The 21,677-nt window shown below is 41.3% G+C and overlaps 1 protein-coding gene across 3 annotated transcripts in view; it reads right to left on the bottom strand.

Moving 5' to 3' along the window:
• Positions 1–663: 663 nt before the first annotated feature.
• Positions 664–21,677, bottom strand: part of FAM120C (family with sequence similarity 120C) — a 132,202-nt gene continuing 111,188 nt past the window's right edge. Inside the window, exons 11-16 of one of the 3 annotated variants that reach the window (XM_047716930.1) lie at positions 15,595–15,709; positions 15,002–15,211; positions 13,209–13,410; positions 10,329–10,467; positions 9,885–9,942; positions 664–5,507 (exon numbers count right to left, since the gene is read on the bottom strand). In XM_047716930.1, coding sequence (XP_047572886.1) covers positions 5,253–5,507; positions 9,885–9,942; positions 10,329–10,467; positions 13,209–13,410; positions 15,002–15,211; positions 15,595–15,709 — 979 coding nt within the window. In that variant the 3' untranslated portion in view covers positions 664–5,252. The remainder of the gene's footprint in view (positions 5,508–9,884; positions 9,943–10,328; positions 10,468–13,208; positions 13,411–15,001; positions 15,212–15,594; positions 15,710–21,677) is intronic. The other 2 variants (XM_047716932.1, XM_047716933.1) reach the window with 2 other exon arrangements.

Here is a 21,677-nt window from a genome sequence, read left to right as displayed (position 1 = left end):
TATATATAGTGGATTAAAGCAGTGGTTCTTAATGTCTCTTGAGTCATAGCCTTCTTTAAGAACCTGAAAAAAAAAAAAAGCTACTGGCCCTTTCATTGGGCAAAGGTACATCATGCTTAAACATGAAATGTTGCTTATAATTTCCCAGTTAGGCCTAAGACAGGGGAGCAACTACAATAATCCAGGTGAGACATGAAGAGGCCTGAGCTAAACCACAGCAGCTCAGACAAAAAGGAGACAGATATGAGAAACAGAAAGCTGGCTGAGTATTATCAACAGATCTTGTCACGAGCTGGATTTCAGAAATGAGGGAAAGCCCTGAGTCTAGGAGAACTCCCAGGTTGGTTTGTGATTTCGACTACTGAGTGGAAGGTGGTGGTGCTCACGGAGAGGAGGAGGCTTCAGAAAAGAAGACAGGTTCAGTCTGGGAAATGTCAAGTCAAAAGTGCCTTTAGAATATCCACATAAAAAAGTTCAGTAGGAAGCTAAATATACCCTTCCTTTTGATGATTCTTGTCGTGTTTCTCTTGCCCTGATATTCACCTACAAACAGGCTCCTAAATCTCTGTGCAACATTTTCTGAATTGAGATAACCCCCACTTGCAGAAAGGGATCCAGGAATGGAGAAGAAATTAAACTTCACACACCCAAAATTATTTCACATTTTTTTACTAAAAGAATATACTTTTATTAAGCACTGTAAGTTTCTTTCCATCAGCATTAACAGAACAACAGACCAATTTCCATCACAGAACAACTCCTGAGACATTTTCATTCCTTTCTGAAACACTTCCAGAAATTCCTGCAGTTTCCCCTAAGAAGCATCCATTCAAACTTACATTAATAAACTATGGAGCTTTTGTGGTGAGGTGGGCCAAAAAGGCAGGGAATTTGGAATCTGGGAGTGGGAAAGAGAAATACGTATTATCCATCCACTAAACACACTGTCAAGAGCACAGGAGAAGAGATATTAACACAGGAAAAAACAATGAAAGAATTTACTTTGTCAATAACATCATTTATCAGGGAGCACTAAAAATCATTGACTGCTTGCAGTTAAAGTTTCTTTAACCTAGTATGTTATTCTAAAAATAGAAGAGAATAGAATAAAATAAAAGGAGGGGAAGTGTCTTGGGGGGAAGTAACTAATATGAAATTATCAGATTTGGCAGGGTTATGAGAGATTAATCTGAAATATTTAATTTGCTTCATTTACATGAAAATTCACTAGTCATTAGTTACTACCAACACAGACAAAAAGAGCTATAAAAGTACAACGGCAATGTCAAAAGCTGAAATGGGCACCGTAGCACAGGGGGTATTTTATTTTGCTTTTAACTTGGAAAAGATGATTTTGTAAAAAAAAAAAAAAAAAAAAAAAGAAAGAAAAAAAATGAAGTTATCTTCTGAGAACATCAAAACAACCTTTGACAATATTGAAGGTAATCAGCAATAATAAGGGAATAAGTGCACTGAGCTCTACCTGCCCCAGCAGACTACTGCAATAAAGCCAAGGGAAAGAGAATAGAAAGTCAAATTAAAGATGCCAAAGTCACGAGAGGGAGAAAAATATAGGGTGACATACCATGGAACAGTGAAAACTTACCCCCTGCCCCCAAACCCCAAGCATATTTAGGAAATATGCAACAGGAAGTGAACAAGTATAACGATTAAACCTTAGTAGAAGTCTACTAGCTACTTTAAACTGTGGTCTACTTGTATTGTCATTTCAAAGGAGAGGGGGGTCTTAGAGACTGAAAGGGTATCACTGACATGCCCACATGAGCCAAGGTTCCAACGGACTGGATCACTATAACCAAACAGTTACTTCCACATTCTCCCTACCCTACGTAAGCATTCCTCCCCCCACCCCCCCTCCGCCTTAACCACCCTCCCTAATGCCTTGTCTGGCTGTTTTTCCTCTGTGATCAAAAGAAGCTAATGTGACTTGGCCAATCAATAATGCCAGAAAATCAAGATGGAGACTAAAATCAAATGTCACTGGCAGTGCCAGTGCCATTTCTTGGGCTTTAAAGTCTACCCAAAGTCCTCCTGGCTCAGAATGAAAATGATGCAAGTGAGCAAAAGTTTGTTGGGCCACTGAATAAGGATGGGAGTTATAGGCTGACCCCAAGACATACCAGCAGAAATCAAGAACTGCAGGTCCTTGGGAATCAGTGGCTATATACAACCAGGGTGCTTTTGCCTGTGGCCCTACAAGGTCAAGGGGTCATTTCTGGGGGTACCTGTATGACTTTGTTCAAGAGAAGCCACACACATCATAGTAAGAAATGGAACCTCAATTAGAGGATGACAGTCTCTTCAAGTGGTACTCGCAGCAAAGAACAGACCCACTTTCCCCAATTTGTCCTCAGATAAGAAAAAGTTCATCTTTCAGTAATGAACCTGAGCTTTTCTGGCTTTTAAGCTGCGTATTTTGGCAGAAAATTTAAATTCAGGCATGTGGCCCTTTTTGGTTCTTTCTTATAACCTTCCAAACCCTGAAGTCCAAATAAAAATCAAGGTTGGAAGCAAGCCACTTACTTTACCCTGGGCCAGGCTAGGAGAAAGCAGAGGTGTGTAAGGGAGAGAAGCAAGCCTTTTGGCAAACTGAAATCATCCCTGTCAAAGCAGCAATTTTACTTCTCACAGTGAATGCCTACAAAATAAGAAATTTTCTTAAGGCTGTGAGATTTAACAATACTGTCACTTGATTATGTCAAATAGATTCAAGATGCACAGAAACAGCAACCGAAGAAAATACCTTTCCAAAGAACTCCAAGTACTTCCTATTAGAAAATGGTGCCTACATACTTAATTTAACTCAGCTCAGTAATTCTAGTCATTTTTAGAGCTTTGAGGATTCCTCCATCTGTGGCTCCAGAAACTTCCAAGCCACCTAAGCTCATTACCAAATTCCGATTTTGCTGGACACAATCATCCTACCCTTCAAGATTTTTGTGAAAGGCTGGGCAGGTCCATGAGAAGAGGAGGGCCCAAATTAAGGGAGCAAATTCCAAAGAGGAGGTCTCTGTACACTTTGTTCCTGGATATATCTTGCTAGGTGTGCACTCTTATCATCTTGCTTTGGTTTATGTAAGAAGTATCTGGGCAGGGGGAGAGGAATTCTAGGGCTCCCTCCCCCTACAAGCTGTGGGTTCTTTTAAACTGGGCCAGACTAGGATTAAACAGTCTGAGACTGTTTCCGGTCTCTTATGATGCACTCATTATAAGTGGGCAGTGAGCAAACAGCCTTGTGGTTGTCTGGAAAAAAATCACCAAGGACCTACTGTGGGTTAACGTGCATGGGGTTTTTCAAAAAGAGAGAGAAACCCTGCTAGAAGTCTAGTCAGTTGAATTCCTGTAGAAATGGTACTTCTTGGGCAAGAATATCACAAAGCCCAAAAGGAGATGTGTAAGGCTGGAAGCCTCAGTTCCTGAATGAAGACACAATGCTAATCTGTTGTAAGCCATGTTCCCTTCCCTCATACCAAAGCTGCTGAGGAGGGAAACTGGAAATGCAAGGTTGTCTCAAGAGTATCTTCCACAAGGAAGAACAACTTTTTTTGTCCTGGACAGATTCTGGCCTCTTCAAGGGCTGGGAGCTTTCCAGAATGCCCCTAAAGGCCTGGGCCAGAGTCCTCTGAAGTCTTCCTTGCAAAGCAAATGAAAAGATCCAGTAGTCAAAACATCAATGAACAAATAAAACAATCTAGGCATGTAAAATCAAAGTGTCGATTTCCTCACACTTCCCTACCCATCTTTCCAATACTAGTCCTCTCTCCTTCAAGGATTCATGGCAATCAATTCTAGCCTGAGGCCAGTTTGACCCAGGAGTTCCAGATGAGGTTTCCTCCAAATTGGCTGCAAGCCCTGGTAATCACCTCCCATCCCCTTTCTCTCTCTGAACGTGGCTATTCTGGCCGAAGGAAAGGCTCAAATCTTCCCCAAAGCCATTCCAACCTCCCTGCACTCACTCTATGGGATGTGAGGGCTCTGTTCAAGATTAAACTTGTGACAACCCAACTGTTTGTTGTTCTGAGCAGGCAATCTCTGGAAAGTACTTTTTGTCTGCTTTAGAGAAGCCCACCTTCTCGTAATTGATGGGCCGTGACTCAGTAAGGATTTTTAAGTGTGGTCTTTTGAAACCCACCACTCCCTAGCAGTGGAAGCATTTCTGGGAAATTCAGTAAATCCTCTGAGACATCACCATGTATGTAATGTATGTGTGCATGTGTGTACACACACACATATATTTATATATATAAAATATGTATAGATAAATAGATCTGTCTCTTTTATATAAAGGGTATGTGTATGCATATAGATACACACATTCATATATACATCCACCCACACACCCATACACACACACACACACACACACACACACACACACGCATGCACTGTCTTTTCAGTTCCCTTTCGTACTCAGTTTTAATACATTGATTCCCACCCTTTTAGGGTGTGGGCAGCAGGGAGTGGGTGAACTGCACCACATCTTCTATTTTACAAACAATGCATTAGTTCAGAGGCAGGAAAAATCTGCCCAGTACTTTTCCGACTCACTAGAATCCCCCAGTACAAAGGCCATTGGTAGTTTTTTTTTTAAGTGTATAAAATAAAATAAAAAATAAAATAAAATAAAATAACCAATACTATTTCACTTCCCTGAAAACATTTACCTATCTGATTGTCAGGCCAGAGTTAGAGGCGGTGGTACAAAATCCTGGGTTAGGTGGATGGGGAGAAAGAGTGAGAGGAGGGTATGGATTATATACCAAGATCCCACTACTTCACAGAGGAAAATACAAGTTAGGAGGCCACAGATGGCAGTCCCTACCCCTACCATCCATGGGTTTTGTAAATGAGTAATGTGACGAAGACTCAGAAAACCAAAGCTGGAACTTTTCTATAGGGCCTTACATGATGACACCAGATTTCTGACAGACACCGCCTTACTACACTCCCAGGGGAGGCAAAGAGAATATTGGCACTTCATATTCGATTTGAGAATAGGAGCTAGTGCTGCGGCCATTCATCTCTGGCCAGAGCTTTCCCAGAAGCCGACCACTAAGTCTGGAGGTCCAGAAAAAGACAGGGAATGGAAAAAGATGAATACAATAGGACATTCCAATAAAATCCTGGGTAAATCTAGGGTAAGCATTCATGTCCTCCTCTAACTTGGGCCTACAATCAGAAAAGTATAGGTTTTCCGCTCTTCCTGATCTGCTGAAGCCATCTTCTGCTCATTACCCTTCCTTCTGCTGTGCCACAGTTCCTAGCTTTTGCTCTCGCAAGCGGCTCTTCTCCCCATTCTTCGCAGGGAAGTAGCGGTTACCATTATTACACATGTTGTTGTCTCTGGGTAAGGCACACTGGGATGAAGCTGGAAGGTGATGATCACTCTTCTCTTCTTTGATTGATGTGCCACTGTTTCCATTTACCTGTGAGTGGGACCGACCCTGATGAGGCTCCAGGGATTTAGAAACTCCATCAGAAGTGCCCTGTCAAACCGTAAGAGACTCTTAATCTCACAAAACAAACTGAGGGTTGCCGGGGGAGGGGGATAGGGAGAAGGTGGTTGGGTTATGGACATTGGGGAAGGTATGTGCTATGATGAGTGCTGTGAAGTATAAACCTGGTGATTCACAGACCTGTATCCCTGGGGCTAATAATATATTACATGTTAATAAAAAAATTTAAAAAATTATAAAAAAAAATTCTCGGAAGCCAAGCATTCAGCTCCGCAAGGACTCCCAAGACCATGATTTGTTGTCAAGGCAGCAGAGCCCAAGAGATTGCCTTTGATACCTGACACACCTGACATTTGACAATATTAGAGATAATAAAAATGTCTGCTGATATAAAAGTATTTAAGGTTAACATCCAAGAAAATAAAATAATTCCCCCATGGGGGAAAAAAAAAAAGAAGTGCCCTGTCAAAGACGGAGAGAGTCAGTGGAATTGGTAATTACCCACACTGGCTGACGCTTCCCAAACATGTTCCTAAGCTAGCCTCCAGAAGCTGCTTCAGTTCTTCAAAGCTTGCTACCACCTAATTGTACATCCCAATGACTGTCCTGAGAACTTAGGGTGACAAAAGATGGATTTAACTGAAACTCAATGGCCATGACAACCACGCAATAATGACACAGCTGTCATTTATAAAGCTTTACGATATCTTTTTCTAATACTAGTAGGAACCCTAAATGGTAGATATGATGCCCCATTTACAGATGAGGAAGCTGAGGCTGAGAAAGACCAAAGTAACTCGCTCAAGGACACTCAGATAGAAAGCAGTGGGGCCAGGATTCCATGCCAGGTGGGTCAGCCTCTAAAGTCTGTTCCCTTTAGCTGCTGCACAATACTGTCCTGTCCAATGCTGAGAACTGGACATGTAAATGAAAGGAAAGGAAAACCAGAAGATCTCTGTGTACCACTCCACAGAATCTTTCCTAACTAAAAACCTATTTTTCTGATAATTCCTGGGACGTGACTGCTATTATAATGCTAAAGACATGAACTGCGTTAGCTTGCAATGCAGGGCTGTCTCTCCATGAGGAATTTATTTAGGAAAATAACAGCTTCCGATTGCTAAGTTGTTGGGCATGCCAGGTACTCTCTTGTCCAATTTATGGATAAGACAAATGAGGCTCAGAAAAATAAAATGATTTGCCCAAGGTCAATGGAATGCCTAGACTTGCATTCAAGTCTATTTGACTCCAAAGACCTCATTCTTTCCATTAAGATACAATACATAATGCAAATCTTTTTTTTAAAATTTTTATAAAGATTTATGTATTTATTTACTTAAAATTCAATTCAATGTAATGGAAACCTAATACCTGTTGAATCTGTGGTCAATTATAAATTTTTACTGAGTACCTCCCATGTTACAGGCTCTGTGAAAACCTCTTTATATCTATCATCTCATGTGGTGCTCATAATAACTCTGTGAGGTAGATGCCAATTTCTCCATTTTACAGATGAGGAAACTAGGCCACAGAGAAGTTAAGTAACTTGTATAAGGTCACAGAACTAGTAAGTGGCAGAGCCAGATTCAAAGTGAGATCCTTTGGCTCCAAAACCTGTACAACATGGGCACTACTATAAAATGTTGTTCAAGAACCTGGAAAAAAGATGAAACAAGTAAAAATCTGCACAATGGATGGAATTAGCCACCTGAGGGAGTTAACAAAGATATCAAAACATTACCAATAAGTGACTTAAGAATCTGAAAATATACAATACTCCAGTGGCCTAAGAATGATCTCAAGAGGACAGGACTGGCTCAGTTGGTGGAGCATGTGACTCTTGATTTTGGGGTTGTGAATCCAAGCCCCATGTTGGGTGCAGAGATCACTAAAAAAATTTTAAAAGACTTGAGAAAAATAAAGAACACAGGACTATAATGTAAGCAGATTAAATAAGCTGGAACAATGATCTCATACTTTGAAGAAAGGGTGACTGAATAGAAAAAGGAGAGTCATCATGGCCATCAGCAGCACCTCTGTGCAGGAACCATGCCTCAGTTAAAAACAAAGTTAACATGAGAATTTCCTTGGCCAGGCTACCTCTGGATTAGGTAACAGTATCCCCAGTAATCTTCACAAAGAGAAACTTAAGATCATCTACCATCCCTACTTTTTCCCTTAGTTTCTTCAACTGTAAAATATAATAATAGTATCTGTTTTCTAAATTCCTATAAGGATTCAATGAGACACTCTATGTAAAGCACTTAGAACATGTTGTGCCTGGCACACTGTACAAACTCAATAAATTCTAGCTAATACTATTGTTTGATTCCAAGTCTCCTAGCAAACTTCCGATACCATGGATTCCCTTGCAGCTTACACTTAAAGAAAGCAAGCTCTGGTAGAAATGGCTAAGAGCATATGCACTAGGGTCAGCCAGACCTAAGTCTGAATCTTGTCTCTACCAATCAGAGTTGTTATACTGCAGGGGAATCAGGACAGCAACAGGCTTTGGAATCAGCTCAGGCTGGAAGGGCAACACTGATATTGACTTGATGGATAATTTGGGGCAAGATGTTTCATCCCTCTGAGCCTCAGTTTCAAATGGAGAATAATAAACACCTCACAAGGGGCTCCTGGGTGGCTCAGTGGGTTAAGCTGCTGCCTTCGGCTCAGGTCATGATCTCAGGGTCCTGGGATCGAGCCCCACGTCGGGCTCTCTGCTCAGCGGGGAGCCTGCTTCCTCCTCTCTCTCTGCCTGCCTCTCTGCCTACTTGTGATTTCTCTCTGTCGGATAAATAAATAAAATCTTAAATAAATAAATAAATAAATAAATACCTCACAAGTTTTTATAAGAGTGACCAGAAAAGAGTAACTGTACAATATATCACAATACTTACTGCAGAAAGTACTTGATTGAGATAAAGTGCTGTAAATTCATACCTTTCATAAGATCTTTCACAGATCTTTCAGTATCTTTCACTCCCTCCCTTCTCCCCAGTGCCACTCTTTCAGTCATATCCACATAGCTATTTCTGTGATCTTAGTTAATGTGAGTCAACCCCTGAGAGAGAGAGAGAGAGATCTACTCTTACTGTACCAAAAAAAAAAAAAAATCAGGTTTTTCAGACTGTATACCTAATGATCAGACCCTGAATCATGGTTAGTTAATCAAGGCTGTATTACTTTATGGGAGCCTATCTGAGTGACCAGTTTTCCTTCTAGGTATAATCCCTTATATCTTACTGAACAGCTTCTGGAAAAAGTTGAGAAGCTCTAGAAAAATCTCAAAGTTCTTGCTCTCTGAGTTGTGTGAAGGACTTGCCATTCTAGTTCCATTTTTAGCTCAAAATAACATTAAAGCAAATACGTATCTTTGAGAAAGCATTAGACAATGGGGATTAACTGGATGCAGTGAGGGCTGGCTGTATACAGGAGAGCTAATTCAGGACTGAGAACCTATGTCAAAGCTGCTTTGCAATATGGTCTCATCAGTGACCCTTGGGAGGATTAGAAACTGCATGTAAAATGTCTAGTAGAGGACTTGGTAGAAAGGGGGCATTCAAGAAACAATAGCTCCTAGGGCGCCTGCGTGGCTCAGTCAGTTAAGTGTCTGACTCTTGATTTCAGCTTAGGTCATGATCTCAGGGTTGTGAAGTCGAGCCCTGCAATGGGCTCCGCGTTGGACATGGAACCTGCTTAAGAATCTCTCTCTCCCTCTCCTCTCCCTTGGCCTCACCCCCACCCTGCTTATGAGCACTCTCTAAATAAATGAAAGAAAAGAAAGAAAGAAAAAGGAAGGAAGAAAGAAATGATAGCTGCTATACTAGGAGGAGCCCAGCAGGCTGAGTCCAGTACAAGATTCTGGTTCAATAAAGATTAGGTTCTTCATGTCTGGGGAGAGGGGTATGTCTAATGAAGACCAGTGGAAACTGACAGAATCCAAGGTGTACCTTAGAGGAAAGTTTAAGACCATTTTGAGCCATTAAGAATAAACAAAATGGCAACATCTCCTTCCTTCTCATATTCAGCAAAGGCCGAAGTCCAATTTTCTAAGCATCTCTATTCAGAAAGCCCAAGTAGCTGGAAATCCCACTGTTAACTTCACTCTGGCCCTTTTGTGGCTGCATGTAGCACATACTATGGTAGGTACAGGTGTTCAGGACACAGGACCTGGTTTCTGTCCTGTGGTCTCATTCAGAGGAAAGAATGACACTTTGCAACATTGTGTGAACAGCCTGGGCAGGCTAACCCTCCCTAGACCCTCACTAGAGCAAAAGAATGAACTCAAATGCTGGGAGAAGCCCCGAAAACACAGTTTTCCATGCCTGATCTGATCTTTTGCAAGTTAGGTGAAAAGACAAGAGGTATCAAACAGAAGCTAGATAATCGGAAAACAGGGCTTACTTGTTTGTTTCCTTTTTTATGTCCTTTGGATCCTCTACCAGTCTGTTCTTTTCCATGCCTGTAGAAAGTGAGGGGAAAAAGTGATCCTGAGGAACACACAGAGTCCATACCCACATTTTCACTTAGTTACCTACTCACCTCCTCTAGGAAGTTTGACTCCCTTAAGTTAGGTGCCCTTCCTCTGTGTTACCACTGTAAACCTTTATCTCTCTTATTTCTATATTATACTAAATCGTTCTGTGTCCCATGTCCTCCTCTAGGACAAAAACTTTTTCATTGAGGCCGGGAATATAGTGTATGTTTGCTGAACTAAAATGAAAACTGGCTTTAAAAATGGAAAGTTAGTTAATGCCTCTTACCTTAATAGAAGTATTCAGTAGTTGGGCATTTTCCCAATGGCACCTTGATTGACATTAGCTCATATCAACCTACTGGAATACATACCCTTTTCCTGGCCCACCGACAGAAACAACTTGCATGCCAAAAGAGCCTCGGCCCCTGGAGGACCTACTACCAGCCCACTGGCCCACAACCATCCCAGCAATCTCCAGTTTTCCTCCTTGGGGTGGGATTGGATGGAGACCTGTAAAGACAGGAAGAAGGGCAGTAATGAATGCTAAATGCAAGGTAGGATAAGAGGTGGAACAAAAAAATCTTACAGTGCCCCCTACTCTGCTTATTTCCATTTCTCTATGATAAAGACTCTAGGGACACCTGGGTGGCTCAGTTGGTTAAGTGTCTGCCTTTGGCTCAGGTCATGATCCCAGGGTCCTGGGGTCGAGCCCTGCATTGGGCTCCCTGCTCAGTGGGGAGTCTGCTTCTCCTTCTGCCTCTCCCATTCCTCCTGCTTGTGTTCCCTCTCTCGCTGTCTCTTTCTCAAAGATAGATAAATAAAATCTTTTAAAAAAAAAGACTCTGTGATAACAACAAAGGTTCATGGTGGAAGTGAATTTAGGGACGGGGGTTGAAGATCTGTAGGACATCCACTTTGGCAAGCTGGATGTGGACGACACATTTTTCAGCTACAGAGCCTGACTGGCACAGAGTAGGCATGCAATATTTGTTGAAAGAATGAATGTCCTAAAATCTAGTTATTAGAAAATTATATGCCAAAACCACTTTTATTTTCCTTTTTTTTTCTTTATTAAAGTTTAGTTGACACACAATGTTGCATTAGTTTCAGGTGTACAACACAGGGATTTGTCAACTACGGAGTCACGCTCTGCTCACCGCAAGGGCAGCTACCATCTGTTGGCATACAATGCTATTACAATACCATTGACTAGATACACTGTGCTTTTCATCCTGTGACTTATTCATTCCATAATTGGAAGCCTGTACCTCCCACTCCCTTTCACCCATTCTGCCTAGCCCCCCACCTCCCTCCCCTGTGGCAACCATCAGTTTGTTCTCTAATTAAGGGTCTGATTCTGATTTTTGTTTGTTTATTCATTTGGGTCAAATGATTTTTCTTTTTCTTTTAAGTTTTATTCAAATTCTAGTTACTTAATATAAAGTGAACCCAAACCACTTTTGATTCAAATACATACCACGACAGTGGAGGCTTAGCCAAACAACCAAACTAAATGGAAAATAATGAAACGAAACTGAAAGCAATTTATAATTAATAAGCAAGAATAGCAACAGCTGAAAACCAGAACTAATTTAAGACAAGATAGCATATCTCCTTAAAACAGAAATTCCAACGCTGTATATACATATGAGCTCACCAGCACAACAGAGCTTTGTAATCTGGCACAAAAGGAAGCCTTCACAGAATAATTTTAATTTTAGTTTATGGAAAAAACATGAATGTTAATAACCCTTCGCTCACTTAGCAGGTCAGCAGTAAAGAGCGCTTCATTCATATGATAGTGGGAGTCTAAGGAACTAGGGTACTAGCTAGTCCTAAGAAGGCTAGAAAGACTTGCATTTGGGGGATCTTATTGTGGCCTTTCAGGAGGCAAGAGGCTCCTCATGAACCACCAGTAACTGGAGACCAGGCATCACTGGGAGCTGGGACAATGTAAAGGACCTCCTGAGAACTTAACCTTAATTAAGGCTGTCTTCTGAGACACAATAAAATCAATGCACAAAAAATGAGAGCAAGGATCTCTAAAGTCAGTTTCAAGGAATGGAATGAATGAATGGCCAGCTCCCTGGTTTATAACACTTGTTCATTAGCTGATTGAACAGAGCAGACATTCACACTGCTCATCTAAGTAGAGCCTTGAACTAAATATGCATACTGAAATTTATGAGCCTAAATTGAAGACAAACTTAAACTTCGAGCTTTATTTTTTTTAAATGATGAGCAATAGACAACAAACATTTCCAACCACAGCAATGACACTCCCACCCGATCACAGAACCTTGATATTTCATGTCAAAATGTCCCTATTAAAATATTGTGTTTTGCCAAGGTTGTTTGAATTATTAGGCTCACTATCTGAGCTACCTAAGCATGACTGTCTATTCATCACTAAGCGACAGCTCAGGTGTCACCATAATTTATACTTAGGTATGTCTGGGTATATGTGTGTGTATTTGTTTTCCCCACTAAACTGCAATCCCCTGGTGGGCATGGACTATAATTTATTTCTCTCTGTGCTTCTGGAAATGTGTCATCTACCCCCAGAGCGAAAATGGGTACATCAGGTATGGTTGTCTGTGGACACTGGTCATTTACTCTTTTTTTTTTTTAAAGATTTTTTTTTTAATTTATTCATCTGACAGACCGAGATCACAAGTAGGCAGAGAGGCAGGCAGAGAGAGAGGAAGGGAAGCAGGCTCCCCGCCAAGTGGAGAGCCCGATGTGGGGCTTGATCCCAGGTCCCTGAGATCATGACCTGAGCCAAAGGCAGAGGCTTTAACCCACTGAGCCAGCCAGGTGCCCCTGGTCATTTACTCTTACCTCCCATTTGGTCTTTCTGGAAGCTCCTATGTACATCTGCCTATGGAGAATGAGTGAGCTAACCGGCAACTATGGTGATCCAGTTCACTTGAGATATAGTTCTCGGAAGTAATAAAGTACCTCCTGGTTTCTACATCAGTTACTTTGTGAGTTTAGTTGGTGACAGTCAAATCCTCAGGGACCAACTACCTTTATGGAGCATGGTCTGGGAAGTCAGTGGACTTCTCAGGCTATATCTAGGCCACACCCCTGTCAATAAACTCCTCTTCAAACTACACAGCACAGCACAGAAGGTAAATTAGATAATACATATATAAAAAAACTGCTGATTCAGTATCTGGCAATAATTACTGGATAGACTACTATGAAACAGACTGAGGATGACAAATACCTCATTTTTAGGTACTGACCCGCAAATCCCCGGCTCCGTCCTTGAGGGGGAGGTGGCACTGAGCCCATGGCTCGGGAATAAAGTGAAACAGGGTAGAGAGAGGGCACCATGGGAGGCACAAAAGTAGGTGATGGAAGTAGAGCAGAAGGTGGTGGATGGTTCATGTTGACTCCTTCAAGGATACTCTGTCTCATCTTTTCCACTTTGGTTGCCAGGTCAGCCTTCAAAGGAAGAACAGAATTAATAATAGCAACCACCATTTTTTAAAAAGATTTATTTATTTATTTTAGAGAGAGATGGGGTGGTGGGGAGGGGCAGAGGGAGACAGAGAGAAACCCACGCCAACTCCACACTGAGCGCGGAGCTGGATGAGGGCTTGATCTCACAACCCTGAGATCACGACCTGAACCAAAGCTAAGAGTCAGATTAAACCAACTGTGCCACATAGGCACCCCCAAAGCTGCCATTTTTTAACTTCTATGTACTGGGCATTCTAGTTAGAGTTTCACGAATCCATTGCCATTAAGAGAACTGAGGCCTGGGCTAAATGGCTCAAGGAGCCATACGCAGGAAAACCTGCCTGGCACTTTTTACATGACACCAAATGATCCTATTAGCTCTGACCAAGGGCTTGTTGAGGCACAGTGACTAGGTTAAGGAAGACAAATATACCATAAGTATTTACCGATGGTCTACCACACAACCAGAAATACGCCAGGTTATTTTTTAAGGGGGAGATAACAGAATTAGATGAACGAGAGAGAATAAAACCTGACATAGGCCAAGCTTTTTAACCTTTTCCTCCATACCCAGGATCAGAGACCATGACCTCTGTCTAGGATTAGTCCATGCCTCTAGGCCAGAGGTCAGCAAACCAGTTCTGAAAAGGGCCAGATAGGATCTGCAGGCCAAACTGTCTCTGTCACAACTATTCAACTCTGCTATTGTTGGGGGAAAGCAGTTGTAGACAATACATAAATGAATGAATGTGGCTGTGTTCCAGTAAAACTTGACTGGAATAAAAATTCCAAGTTTTGCATTTTGAGGTAGTTTGACGACTCCTGTTCTAGTCCCTCAGCTCATTCCACCCAAACAGATAAAGTAAGGGTGCCTTTCCTCATCTTTCCTAAGGTTTCACTGTAAAAAATCCCCTGCTTCTACTCTGTCATCTACTTTACCACCCTCTTCTAGTTCCAAACATAGTTCCTTTATAAAAGAGGGAGTTGGGGGAAATTGGAGGGGGAGATGAACCATGAGAGACTGTTGACTCTGAAAAACAATCTGAGGGTTTTGGAGGAGTTGGGGTTGGGAGGTTGGGTGAGCCTGGTGGTGCGTATTATGGAGGGCACGTATTGCATGGAGCACTGGGTGTGGTGCATAAACAATGAGTTCTGGGACACTGAAAAGAAATTTAAAAATAAATAAAAATTTAAAAAAAGATATCATCACTTGCAAAAGTATGTAACAGGTTTTTTTTTTTGTATTTTGCAAATAAGGGAAATGAAATTCTAAGAATTTCAGGAAAGGCATATAGTGTATCTGAGTATTCCATGGGCAAGAAATATTCAGTAAGAAAATATTATGAAAATTTGAAGTTCATAAAAAATACTTTCCAACATACGATTTTAGAGCATGTACATATCAGACTCTGGGCCTTTGGGCTGATCCTTGACCAAGTGCGGTTAATGGCAGATACATTCTCCCACTTTTCCTACCTCCCCCTCTAATGTCTGTGCTCCCTTCCACCCTCTGCCAATTTATCCCCATGGCAGATCAGAGATGGCCCTTAGCAGCTGCCCAACTTGCTGGTACCTGGCCATCGCAGAGCTCAACCAAGGATACTCGCTCTCGGCCCGCTTTAATTAACTTGCTCTGGAACAGCTTGCCATCGAAGTAAATCCAGGGGCAGCAGTGCTCCCATGGGACTGGCTGGCCACAGGCATCATTAGCAAACAGAGCTGTGTCGACCCCACTCATGAAGAGGGCAGCAAGCTGGATCCCTCGGGCATCCAGTTTCTCAATCTGAAACCACCACAGAGGAAAAACTACTATTAAAAACTTATTGTTATTGGTGACATTTACTCTTGTCCCCATTGTGTTGATTATTCTAGTTATTTTTGAACATGTTGGCTTTTAATTACAGACATCTGAGTTCACTAGTAGCTTCGATCCATGTCATTCCAGGAGAGTTTGAAAGACACTCATTACCCTCCCCCCCCCAAAAGACATCAACTTTAAAACTTTAAAAAGACACCACCTTGAGATACCTTTTTTTGGCCTGTCAAATTATGAAAAAATTTAAAAATTAAAGACAAAAAAGAACACCTGAAGCTGATGAGGAAACACCAAAAGGAAAGCTGTGAGCTCATAGAAGAAAGAATTTAAGTGAGGGAAGATCAAATCACCTTGAGTTCTTGAAGCTGATCGGGTTCATAAAGCTGGGTAGATACTGCCTGAGCAAGGAAAGTGTCAAGCTCATGGCGATGCAGGATTCGGCCACCAGGCCACTGAACCATGTACCTAGAAAATAAAAGCATCATTATTGAGCCACAAAAGCTCATTTATTCATTTCATAAACATTTTTACTAAGCTAAGAACCTATCATGGACCAGACTCCAGGCTAGGTTCTGGCAATTCCAAAAGAATAAAGTAAAAGCATCTCTGCCTCTGGTTGCTTGCAGTCTGGGTGGTAGAGGAGATAGGCACATTCATCAACAATGACAGGAGAGTGTTAAGTACCAAGATAGAAGAATGCCCAGGGTGCTACACGAGCACAGAAGACAGCAAGGCTGGAAAAGTGAGAGAGGGCATCCTGAAAAAAAGTCAGTAGGAGCTGGGTTTCAAAGGGCCTGTGGAAATAAGTAAAACAAAAGGGGGAGAAAGGATGTCCTAGGTTGAGCAAATAGTACACGTGAAGGCACAGAGTTGTGGAGTTCAGGATGATACAGCAGGTTCCATAATGCTGGAGCTTAGCAGCTTTGCAGTGACAGAAGGCAGGATTAGAAAGTAGGCCAGACGGGGCACCTGGGTGGCTCAGTGGGTTAAAGCCTCTGCCTTTGGCTCAGGTCATGATCTCAGGGTCCTGAGATCGAGCCCCGCATCAGGCTCTCTGCTCAGCGGGGAGCCTGCTTCCTCCTCTCTCTCTCTCTGCCTGCCTCTCTGCCTGCTTGTGATCTCTGTCTGTCAAGTAAATAAATAAAATCTTTAAAAAAAAAAAAAAGAAAGTAGGCCAGACTATGGAAACCAGAATGGAGGTTCCTCAAATAATTAAGAATAGAACTACCATATAACTGAGCAATCCCACCTCTGGGAATATGTCCAGAAGAAATGAAAATTCTAACTCAAAAAGAAATATGCAACCTCCATGTTCACTGCAGCATTATTTATAATAGCCAAGACATGGAAATTACCTAGGTGACCACTGATGGATGAGTGGATAAAGTAGTTGTGGTAATATATGCAAATATAACAGAATATTATTCAACCATAAAAAATGAAGAAATCCTACCATTAGCAATAATATGGAGGAAACTTGAAGGTATTATGCTAAGTGAAATAAGTCAGACAGAGAAAGACAAATAGTGTATGATTTCACTTATATGTGAAATCTTAAAAATACTGAACTCCTAGAAAAAAAGATCAGAGTTGTGGTTACCAAAGGTGAGGGGATGCTGGGGGAAGGACAGGTTGAGGGAAGGTGGTCAGAAGGTATAAACTTCCAGTTATAAGATAAATGAGTACTAGAGATAAGGTACATGATGACTATAGCTAACACTGCTGTGTGGTATATAGGAAAGTTAAGACAGTAGCTCCTAAGAACTCTCATCAGCAAGAGGAATTTTTTCTTTTTCTTTGTATCTATAGGAGATGATGGATGTGAACTAAACCTATTGTGGTAATCATTTCACAATACATGTAAATGAAACCATCATGCTTGTACTCCTTAAACTTATACAGTGATGTGTATCAATTTTTTCTCAATAAAACTAAAAAAAAAAAAAAGGCGGGATCATGAAGTGTCTCAAAAAACAGAATTAAGGAATTTGGACCTTGGTTCTGAAAATGTAAGAAGACACTTAAGGATTATCAGCAGGACAGTGATAGTGAATGGCTCATAGGGCAAGAGACAAGAGGCATGGGTACCAGTTGGGAGGCAACTATAGCAACCTGTGGCCAAAGAGTTATGAACAAAAGCACTGGCCCAGGGATGGAGAGGACCAGGGGACAAACACAAGAGCTACTAAGGAGATAAATCCATAGGATTTGGTCACGCATGTTATGGAAAGGGGGTAAAGAAAAAAAGAGGAGTCTAAGATTCATAGAATTCTGGCTTGGGCAGATGGCTAGATGATGGGGCCATTCCCCAAGACAGGAAATTCACTAATTAAAAGCAGTAAGTACTCATTGATGAGTATTTGACCTGAGTCATATACTTCATGAACTGAGTATGTTTTAATGTTCTAAGCACAGAAAATGCAGAAAGAGGAAGAGAAAGATGAAAAAAAAAATACATCTATGTCTTTGTCCATAGCTTCCTGAAGACCTACAAGACAATGATGATTCACATTTATTGGAGCTGTGTGAGAAAGCTGGCATTTAAAGCAAAGGCTGGTCTCTTCTGAGTGGCACATGGAATGAATTCCTGGGGACTCTGATCCCATTACTACTACTAGGAGGCAGTATGGTGCCCTGGAAAGAGCCTGGGCTCTGCAGCCAGGCACCCCGCTTTTGAATCTCTAACCTGCTGTTTCCTCACCCAGAACGATCACAACAGCACAAATAGTCCTCCTGCCACTACTCTTTCTTCAAGCCCAACTGTCATTTCCCTGAACTCAAGGGTATTTCTGGGACTACAGGACATGCAGACAAGTTCTGTTGCTTCTTTACAAACAAAGTTCTAAATGACTGGGCTTTCCAGGAGGTATCCTCCTGGGCCACAAATAAAGAACAATTTCTACCATCTTCCCTATCCACACATTCTCCCTTTAGAAAATGTATTTATAGCTTATAATCTAATCTTTAAAAAAAAGATTTTATTCATTTATGAGAAAGAGTGAGCACAAGGTCAGGGAGGAGCAGAGGAAGAGGGAGAAGCACACTCCCTGCTAAGCAGGGAGCCCAGCATGGGCCTTGATCCCAGGACCCTGGGATCATGACTTGAGCCTAAGGCAGATGCTTAGCTGATTGAACCATGCAAGCACCCCTATTTTACACTTTTTGATGCTATATTATACAGTGCACAATTCAAAGCTTTTATCTTCTCTCAATATAAAATACTTTCCTTTGTCAGTGTTTTTTTTTTTTTTTGCCTTGGGAACTATTTTATTTACTAATACCATTTCTTTCTTTTGATTTATACTTCATTGATTTACCTTTGCCCATTCTTTTATTTTTAATCTTTCCATCTGATTTTGTTGGCAAAATGTGAAGCAAAAATAGAAGAAAATGAACAGAAATGCAATTATAGTGGGAGACTTTAGCATACTACCATTAAGCTTCAATATGTAAAATGCGCCTGAAATACATTTAAAATCACAGAAGATTTGAGCAATACAATAAATAAGGTTCAAATGCTTGGTTGATTTTGTACAAAGAAAACATATTTCTTTCAAGTGGCCATGTGAGATCTCATGAGATCTAGGACCTTGTCCGTTTGGCCTTGTCTATTGTCTTCTTATTCATATTTATTATATACTATATAACATAGTACATGGCATAGAGTAGGTATCGGTAAATATTTATTAGGGCACTGACTGAATGCATCAACCAGGTCATGGAAAAAAAAAGCGCCAAACCAAAAAACCTCCACAAAAATCCTCCAAAGGCAAATTGTACCAGTCATATCCTGACTACTATGAAAGAAAAACTGACCTAAAGGAGCTCCTAAAGAAGTCAAGTGTGGGAAACAGGCAGGCTCACTGAAAGACAAATACAATGAGAGGGATGTGACTTTACAAGTTGAACAGGTTGTTTTGGGTGCTCTTAGGAAAGAGTGACTAAATTCACCCGGGAGAATCAGAGAAGGCCTCACAGAGAAGAGAACATTTAATTTCCTAAGGATGTGAGATTTTTAGTTGGCTTGGTTTATACTTGTTAATGTTAATTTGCATTTTTTCACATTTCTCTAACTCTAGCATGATGCATGGCAGAATGGATGTGCAAAAAATGTTTGCTGAGGGGGAGGAGTCAAGATGGCGGAGAAGTAGCAGGCTGAGATGACATCAGGTAGCAAGAGATGAGCTAGATAGCTTATGAAACCATTCCAAACACCTACAAATCCAACAAGAGATTGAAGAGAAGAAGAGCAATAATTCTAGAGACAGAAAAACTTTCTGAAAGGTAGGTCCACCGGAGAAGTGAATCCAAAGCAACGGGAAGATAGACTGCAGGGAGAGGGGCCAGCTCCTGGCAAGCGGCAGAGCAACGGAGCACAAAATCAGAACATTTGAAAGTCTGTTCCACTGAGGGACATCGCTCCAGAGGCTAAACCAGGGTGAAGCCCATGAGGGGAGAGCATGGTTTTAGGTCCTGTGGGGTCACAGAAGGATCGGGGGTGTCTGAGTGTTCCAGAGCTTGCAGGTATTAGAACAGGGAAGCAGGCTACAGAGACAGAGCCGAGGAGTGAGCTCTCAGCTCGGGGTCACCTTCAACCGTAATCCATGGCAAAAGTCACTGCTCTGTGAGTGGGGTCCCCACAAGATCCAGGGAGAACCCCCCTGGAAGAGCTCAGGGATCTGCGGGGTTTGGAGACTCCAGGCGGAGCTGTGTGCCAGAGACAGAGATGCTTGGTCGCAGGCTGGGTGAGCTTGGAGCACAGCTGGAGGCCGGGAAGACAGGAGTGATTGAGCATTTTTCTCTGAGGGCACACTGAGGAGTGGGGGCCAGAGATCTTGGCTCCTCCAGGCCAGGGATTGGGAGGCCACCATTTTCATTCCTGTCCTCTGGAACTCTACGGAAAGGAAAGCATTCAGGGAACAAAAGCTCCCAAAAGCGAACCTGAACGGATTACTTAGCGAGGCCTGGTAAAGGCGGTGCAATTCTGCCTTGGGCAAAGGCACTTGAGAATCACTACAACAGGCCCCTCCCCCAGAAGATCAACAAGAAATTCAGCCAAGATCAAGTTCACTTACCAAGGAGAACAGAGGAATTCCAGAGGAGGAGAAAACAAAGCATGGAATTCATGGCTTTCTCCCCATGATGCTTTAGTCTTGCAAAGTTAATTAATTTTTTTAGTTTTATTTTTTTCTTCTACTAAATTTTTTTAAACTATTACCCTTTCCTCTTTTAACATTTTTTAACTAGTTTATCTTAACAATATCTTTCACTTTAAAAAAATCTTTTTTGAACCTTCATTATTATAGTCAGATTTTATCCTTCATTGTATCTAACTTTATTTTTTGTATACACATAGGGATTTTTCTTCTAAAAAAATTGGGGTACAACTTCTTCTAATAGATCAAAATACACCCTAAATCTAGGACTGGGCTTCTTCTAGTCTCCAGCCTGAGCAAATTCTCTCCACCTTCTTTTTCTTTGTTCTCCCAACCAACTTACCCTATCAACTCCTTTTTTTAGAAATTAAAAAAAAATTTTTTTCATCTTTATAGTCATATTCCATCCCTTCATTGTGTTTACCTTTACATACGTTTTTCAATCTTTAAAATTTTGGGAGGTAGTTTCTTCTAAGAGACCAAAATACTCCCCAAATTAAGTGGGTGACCCTGTTCTAGGCACCAGTCTAAAATATTTTTTTTTATATTTTTAATTTGTTTTCTTTTTAAAATTTTTTTTTTCTGAACTTCTTTTTTCCCTTTTTCTCCCCCCCCCCCCCCCCGCACAATTCGGGGTCTCTTCTGATTTGGTTAAAGCACATTTTCCTGGGGTCTTTGCCACCCTCTTAGTACGTTATTTTCTCCTTCATATATTCTTATCTGGACAAAATGACAAGGCAGAAAAACTCACCACAAAAAAAAAAAAAAAAAAAAAAGAACAAGAGGCAATACCGAAGGCTAGGGACCTAATCAATACAGACATGGGTAATATGTCAGATCTAGACTTCAGAATGACCATTCTCAAGGTTCTAGCCGGGCTCAAAAAAGGCATGGAAGATATTAGAGAAACCCTCTCGGGAGAAATAAAAGCCCATTCTGGAGAAATAAAAGAACTAAAATCTAACCAAGTTGAAATAAAAAAAAAGCTATTAATGAGGTGCAATAAAATATGGAGGCTCTTACTGCTTGGATAAATGAGGCAAATGAGGCAAAAGAGAGAATTCGTGATATAGAAGACCAAATGATAGAGAATAAAATAAAGAAGCTGAGCAAAAGAGAGACAAACAACTACTGGACAACGAGGGGAGAATTTGAGAGATAAGTGATACCATAAGAAGAAAAAATATTAGAATAATTGGGATTCCAGAAGAAGAAAGAGAGAGGGGAGCAGAAAGTATATTGGAGAGAATTATTGGAGAGAATTTCCCTAATACGGC

This window comes from Lutra lutra, chromosome X, assembly GCF_902655055.1.
Source record: "Lutra lutra chromosome X, mLutLut1.2, whole genome shotgun sequence".
NCBI classification, from domain to species: Eukaryota; Metazoa; Chordata; class Mammalia; order Carnivora; family Mustelidae; genus Lutra; species Lutra lutra.
Note: the sequence above shows the minus strand (reverse complement) of the source record. Positions and strands in the feature narration are given on the sequence as shown.